Below are 7,237 nucleotides of genomic sequence, written 5' to 3'. Positions count from 1 at the left end.
CAAGTTGATGATTTGTCTTACCTTTAGACTGATTGCATAGTATATTTCATTGTTTATTCAGACATCACTTTAGTGTTCATTTGATATATATTATATATGTGTGTGTCTAAGCTCTGATTAAATCTATATTTATTTTATCTGTGTTTTTTCTGTGTTTGAGATAATTTAATTTATTTTATTAATTTTATGATTTTATGAATTTAATGATATTATTATCTGTTAGACCATTATTTTATTTATGTATATTTATGTTCATGTAACTTTATTCTATGATTGATAGATGTTGCAAAAAATAAATAAGATAAAAAATATTCCTTACATATATCCTATAGCGTCGCCTAATCTAAATGGTTAGCAGTTTAGTTCTGCCCAACAACAACAATCGATGGAACCAGTCTAAGTTATACATGTGCAGAAAAAATGGCTCGAAAAGGGCTACAAACATTCAATGTTTTCGTTGGTAATTTGCCAACGGATGCAAATGAGGTAGTTGTCAGGCATTTTATTTTTTGTTCAAATAGACGTTAATGCATGTAATTGATGATATTAAAGCTCTGTTAATGATAGTTCTGCAATACGAAACTAAAGTAGTGAAGGGATTTCGGACTGACGGTCATTCGTCTTTATCTGATTAAAGCTACTCTCCCACACAAAACGGGTCTAAAAATTATCAACATATTTGTCTGGAAAAAAGGGTGAGACATGTTCAATGCAAGATATAAGGAGTAGGCCAACTGCAGGGGGTAGGTGGTTCCAGTAGTATACAGTCCTAGGAGTAGGAGGGAAGGAGAATCGATAATAATTATACTTTATTGACCTTTTCGAAAACCTAGCTAAACTCTGTTTTCCGGTACGTTACCGTTTTAGCTCTGGGGAATTACACCGAATGAAGTACATAACACAGTTACGAGAAATGTCTATTTTTCTATCATTATTTAACCGTTTAAGGTGAAATAAATTAATGTTTTTGAAAATTATCAATATTCGTTTAATATCTATTGCAAATTATTCAAAAAAATAAATTGTTTATAATGAAAATCAATAAAATTCAAACAGACGTAGTCGAATCTTCGATATTAAATAAGGTTATTTTCTGCGTAAACCTGTGTATTTACTTTATTTTTTTATGGAATTATTCATACAATGATATTTAATTATTTTCTTATAAAGAAATAAGTGTTTTAAATCAGTTTAATTTTTAAAAAAAGGCCGAAAACATTGACTTCGCTATTACACTCCATTACGTGAATTCCCCAGAGCTATGTACAGAAAGTACCGGAAAACGGCGTTTAGCTAGGTTTTCGAATTCGTGAATAGTCAGATGTTGCTGTGAATCACCTGTGTCCACAGGAACTTGATTTTTAATCAATAAATCACAAAATATACTTAATGTTAAAGATATAGCCTTCATGTCTTTATATCGAGATAGATAAGAACGATATCTTTTAACATATATATGTACATTTTGTGATTTATTAATTAAATATCAAGTTCCGGTGCTATAAGTATAGCACAGGGGATGACCATGGCATGATGTTCAGGACATAAGAGGGTTTCGACAGACAAATATTTTTGTGTTGCCTCTATAAGGGATCACTTCTCTGTAGTCTGTCTGTCTGTCTGACTGTCATAAAACTTGTCTGGACTACTCAAAAACTACTGGTGCAATTTCATTCAAACTTTACAGGAATGATCAGTACCAAGTCTAGTTGTGCATATCGTTGGCATTTTTCGATTCAATGATTATTGTCGAGAGTTACGTCCCTTTTATAACGTTTATTTTTAAAAGTTGTCCAGACTACTCCTCTTATACCACTAATGCAATTTCAATGAACTTTACAGGATAAATTGATAGTTCAAGTTCTTGTGCATGATACACAAGTTTTCTGCTTGAATGAGTTATGGCCCTTGAGTAAAAATGTTTTGCCAGCTACACAGAAGCATTGTTGCCAGCTTCACAGAAGTTTGTCTTGACTAATCCTCAGAAACTACTGGTGCAATTTTTTTCAAAACTGTACAGGAATGATCAATACCATGTCTAGTTGTGCATCTCGTGGACATTTTTGGTTCATTGATTTTTGTCAGTTATGGCCCTTTAATGATTTTAATTTTTAAAATTTGTCCTCTTATACCACTTATGAAATTTCAATGAAACTTAGCTCAAGTTTTTATGGCTATCATGAGGCAACACTTACAGGGCTCGACAAATTTTTTGGGAGCAACTCGTCCTGCAGGGCTAGTTGCTTAGAATTTTTACTCGTCCTGCTGCAAATTGCAATATGTACAGTCTTCGACTTAACCCACTCGACCGACGACCGAGTCGAGTAAATTTGCGGGTGGTCGAGTGAAAATTCCAAGCTGGTAGCCCGTCTGGTCGAGGGCTTTTTTCATATCCAAATTAAGAAAATGTTGGAAATATGCAGAGCTCCAGATAGCAATGTTTTGGCTTTATGAAAATACAAAATATTTCTGCTTAATTGGATGGAAAACTAAAAGTACTATTGTCAACACTGCTGTAAGTAGAAAACGAAAGTAGCAGGAAGTGACATCGAGTAAAAAGGGAAGGTAACTCTTGGGAGTTTCTGAAATGAAATTATTGATAAAGTTAAATTTGGTGTAATCATCGTAGGACTTAACCTAATATTCAATGGGTTTAGACATATATTATAATGTTTTTGCTACAAAATAAAGAAAAATGTTGTACTTGCCACTTTAGTTATTGGAAAACATATTTCTCCCTTGCCATCTGCAGTTTTGTACTCAATATTTTCGTACCAAGTTTACAGTTACGGACAATTTCCTCAAAGACTAATTCTTTGTGTATACAATGTAAAAGTTTTTATTTTATTATATTTATTTTTCATTAATTCTAATTTCAATTATAAATAATCAAAACCAAAGAACGGCACTAAAATGTAGTCTGTAGAAATAGAGTATGAATAAAGCCTCATGCTGACCATGTACCTGATTGTAAAAGAATGTGACACATTCAAACAACAACATGTCAGCAACAAAAAAATGAGTCTTGTCATTAATTTGCTGTGTAACCTAAACAAACCCTAGTCTAGGGAAGCCTGTCTTAACAGAGCAAGTTTTGTATTATTTAACATTGAATCAATATTTTATTATATAAGTCAGTCTGATTTATGTAAAGAAAGGAACTTTTTAGAAGGCAATGAAATTTGATAACAAAACAATGCAAATTCTTTTTATAAATTTTACCCCAGAATTTTCATTTTACTCTAGATGTTGATGGGTAAACCACCTTGGCCTTAAAAATTATTTGCAGCTTTATTGAACTTAAAACGCTTATGAAATATTATTGATTGTTAGACATTTATTAGGCGTCATCTCATGCTTCACAATATGTCTTTTCTCTTGTATTTTGAAGGCACTAAGCCAAAAAGGAACACACCAAAAAAAATAAAAGTTATACGAAAAGGAATATAAATATGTTGTCAATGCATGCATCAGCCGACATGGTTACAGTAAACGAGGAGAAGAGTATTTTCAGTTTTTAAACAATTTTTTTCAGTGTCTGTGGACAATGCCACAGAAATATTTAAATATATCTTCTTTTCATATGTAGTTTAAACTCTTCTTATTTAAATAATGAAAGGAAGAAAAGTTGATTAGTTGATATTTTAATCATGTTAAATGGTATATAAAACATATAGAAAGTGTTATTTTTGTACAAAATGTATGCAAAAAATACCATTTTGGTTCGGGCTAGTTAAAATGTGTTCGGGCTAGTGAAATTTGTAAGCTGCTAGCCCGACTGGGCTAGTGCTGATAAAAAATTAAGGTGAAGACTGTATGTACTCATCCTATAGTTCACTAAAAGAAAAAAATCGGCGATATCCCTTCCTAGCCCACCCACTCCAAAGACCAAAAGATAAATTGAACAAGACTCTACAGAATGGATAGAAAAGGGAGAAGATCACATTTTGAACTACAAATGAACTTTCCATTCTGGTAAACAGATAGATCATTCAAATGAAAATAACCTACCTTTCAATAATGTCCTTATCAGGGATTGAAAAACAACAACAACATTGCTTAAAAATATAGATTTTTTACATGTTCTGACTCATTTTTCTTTTTTGAAGACACTGTTTAACTTTCTCCTCCCTGGCCAAACATTTGCCGAATATCGCATTGTGACATTTAAAATATTCTGTGAACAAATTTTTGTATTATCTAAAGATCATTGTTTGCGGAACATACCGGAATCGCCACACAAACTTTTAGTATATTTCACAAATTAAGCATTCATGATTGCATTCAACAAATCATCATCAGTTTTGCCCATCAAACACACGGGAATTATTTCGTGCTCTGTTTTACTAGTGAAACTTGAAAAATGGTTTCAAAAGAATTGAATTGAAATTTGAGACAAGCATTTCCAAGAGATTTACTCGTCCCGTGTCAATTTTTACTTGTATTTACGAGCGGACAAGTGAATTGTTGAGCCCTGACTTGTGATCAATGATTACTGATTGCTCTTGTTATAAAAAACATTCATTGTGACTAAACTTTCAGACAATTACAGACAAAATACAGAATCTATATGCTGATAACTTGTTTAATAGTGGGTCAAGTTGACCTGTGCAGAGTTGGTTTAGGGCTAAGCTAACTCTTTGCACATCATGTGATTGTTCAATATTAAGTATTTTATATTAATATTCCTTTAAGAAGTTCCAACTTCAATGCAAGCAAAGTCTATTACAAAAATTCAGTAGGATAAGGAGAAATAGTTGATCACAAGTTTATAAAAATTATTTGTGTATCCAGGCCTATATTCAAAATTATGGGAATGCTTCCAACTGAACAACATTAGAATGGGGGGGGGTTGTAAGAATTAGAGAGCTTTTAACATAAAAGTAATAAAAGAATAGCTTTTTAAAAAATATTTTCTGTTGTAAGTTATTTCATGGGTTTCCCTTAAGTTTTTATACAAAAATACTTTTTTTCAAAGAAAATCAAAAAGAACGTTAATGCAGCATTAAGAATTGGAAATTTAATCTCTTTTGCCATTGTTTACCTGTGTAACCATGTAGGGAAAAATAGGCCTTGTATCACAAAACATGAAGTATTATTGTTTAAATGTGTTTTCTTTGTTTTAGCGCAATGTAGGAAAAATGTTCACACCGTATGGTGAGATTTCTGGAATAATTGTGAAGGAGACGACTAAAGTGCAGCCACCTTACAATAAATATGCGTATGTTCAATTTCTAATGTTCACTGTAAACATGAGATGAATCTCTTAAAGAAGCATATTTCCTTTATTACCTCACTTGAAATAGCATGTTGTCTGTCTTTAAGGTCATTGTTTACCACACATTGTTATCCACAGTGTCTTTAAACGACATTGTCTTTATCACAGATTTTTACCCAACTTTACAGAAATGGATCCTAAGTGGCCATCTACAAAAGTTTTATAAATAGTTTTTTCAGTCTGATGCATAAATTATAAATACATGGAGGTAAACATTTAAGTTTGCCAGAGGTTTTTCTTTCATGCTCTAGAGGGAATCATATAGTAGCCAGAATTATTATCATGCATATATCTGTGAATCTGTTCTAGGATTATTATCCTAGCTGTTTTACAACCTGTATAATGCTCTTTTTTTCAGATTTGTTAAGTTTTTCTGTGAGCCTGATGCAGAGAAAGCTGTGCTAGAATTAGACAAGACAAATGTACAGGGTTCACAGATTGTAGTAAAGAGAGCTGAAGATAGGAAAGACAAGAAAAAGTAATATTTTTGATATTGTGAAAATATCTGACTTCCTAAATCGACTTATCCCACTTTCAGTTTTTGGGGATATCAAGATGAAAATTTTAAGTTGGTCAGGCAATAGTATAAAGTCTGGTCAGACTGCAGTGATTTACACAGGTGGTAAAGGCTAACCATGATTCTAGGAGTGTAATGGTAAAGGTTTAAAGCTTTAAGGTTATTATCAATACCTTGTACCAGATATTTTTTCTGCAAGAAAACTTACTCAAGATGGATTGTGGTCCAGAATTTCACATAATGAAAACACCTGACCAGAAATTGGTAATGCTTTCTTTTAAAATATATCATGCATGAGAAATATTTTGCAATTTTTTGTTTCATTTTGCTAAGTTTGTGATTGAATAAGTTCTATGTCATCCAAATATACATTGACACAAGATCTCACTCAGTTATCGGTAATTATGTTACTGTATTTCAGACCATTTGGTGAAGGAGGTGGAAGGCGGGGTCCTAGAGAAATGGGTATGTATTAAATATTAACTGCGTAATTTAACCTCGGTGGAGCTGTGCTCATGACCCTCATGTTGGCATTGGTCAACCTTTTAATTAAGAACCCTTTCTCAAAAACTATCATTAGTGTTCAATTAAAACTTGGAATACATGATGACTAACAAAATTGGAATGCATTTCCGAGCAAATGAATAATTCATTTTTGCAAAGTTATGACCATTTTTCAAATTTCTTGGTCACACATTGTAATAGCTGTATAAAAAAAATATTTCCATGTACATTTTAACTTGGTTTTTCAAGATATTCTAATTGTTTGGAATTAATTTCTAAACTTACTATTTGGATCTGAATGCAGAATGTGGGGTCAGTCAGACTGATTGGATATGTATTGTACCCGAATGTAGAAACAGCAACTTCGCCTGGCGTTTAACATGTAACAAGTGTAATGCTCCAAAACCAGAAATTCCTACATCCAATGGTATGTGAAAGTTTAATCCTCATCCTTTTGGAACAGGCTTTGATGTCAGTATAAGTCTGGTTAGACTCTGTACTGTTGCTGACTTTCATTAGCTCACCTCTCTCAAAGTGAGATGGTGAGCTTTCGTGATCGCTTTTCGTCCAGCGTCCATCTGGCGTCTGTCCATAAACTTTTTATTTTAAACGACATCTCCTGATAAACCACTTAGTCAAATTCATCCAAACTTCACAGGAATTTTCCTTTGGTAGTCAACTTTAAAAAATGTTCAAAGAATTTAATTCCAAGCAGAACTCATGGCAACAGACTGTTAAAAAACCCAAAAAGCTAGAATTTAGATGTAAAGCACGAATTATCTTCCAGTGTACCAAGTTTGTTCAAATAAAAGTCCTGGGGACAAAATTTGCTCCGCCCAGAGGGGGGATCATTGTTTTTCCCTATATATATTATATGTTTATAAGAATCTTCTTAGAGCTAGAGCATAGATATTTATCATGAAACATCTTCAAATGGG

General features: G+C 32.6%; 1 protein-coding gene across 3 annotated transcripts in view; it reads left to right on the top strand.

Moving 5' to 3' along the window:
• Positions 1–337: 337 nt before the first annotated feature.
• LOC132741878 (serine/threonine-protein kinase 31-like) overlaps positions 338–7,237 on the top strand; it is a 33,074-nt gene continuing 26,174 nt past the window's right edge. For 2 of the 3 annotated variants that reach the window (XM_060730144.1, XM_060730142.1), the window contains exons 1-5: positions 338–486; positions 5,127–5,221; positions 5,637–5,756; positions 6,217–6,260; positions 6,604–6,726. In XM_060730144.1, the coding sequence (XP_060586127.1) occupies positions 421–486; positions 5,127–5,221; positions 5,637–5,756; positions 6,217–6,260; positions 6,604–6,726 (448 nt within the window). In that variant the 5' untranslated portion in view covers positions 338–420. The remainder of the gene's footprint in view (positions 487–5,126; positions 5,222–5,636; positions 5,757–6,216; positions 6,261–6,603; positions 6,727–7,237) is intronic. The other variant, XM_060730143.1, reaches the window with a different exon arrangement.

Source organism: Ruditapes philippinarum, unplaced genomic scaffold (genome assembly GCF_026571515.1).
Source record: "Ruditapes philippinarum isolate M1 unplaced genomic scaffold, ASM2657151v2 ctg2614_1_1_1_1, whole genome shotgun sequence".
NCBI classification, from domain to species: domain Eukaryota; kingdom Metazoa; phylum Mollusca; class Bivalvia; order Venerida; family Veneridae; genus Ruditapes; species Ruditapes philippinarum.
Note: the sequence above shows the minus strand (reverse complement) of the source record. Positions and strands in the feature narration are given on the sequence as shown.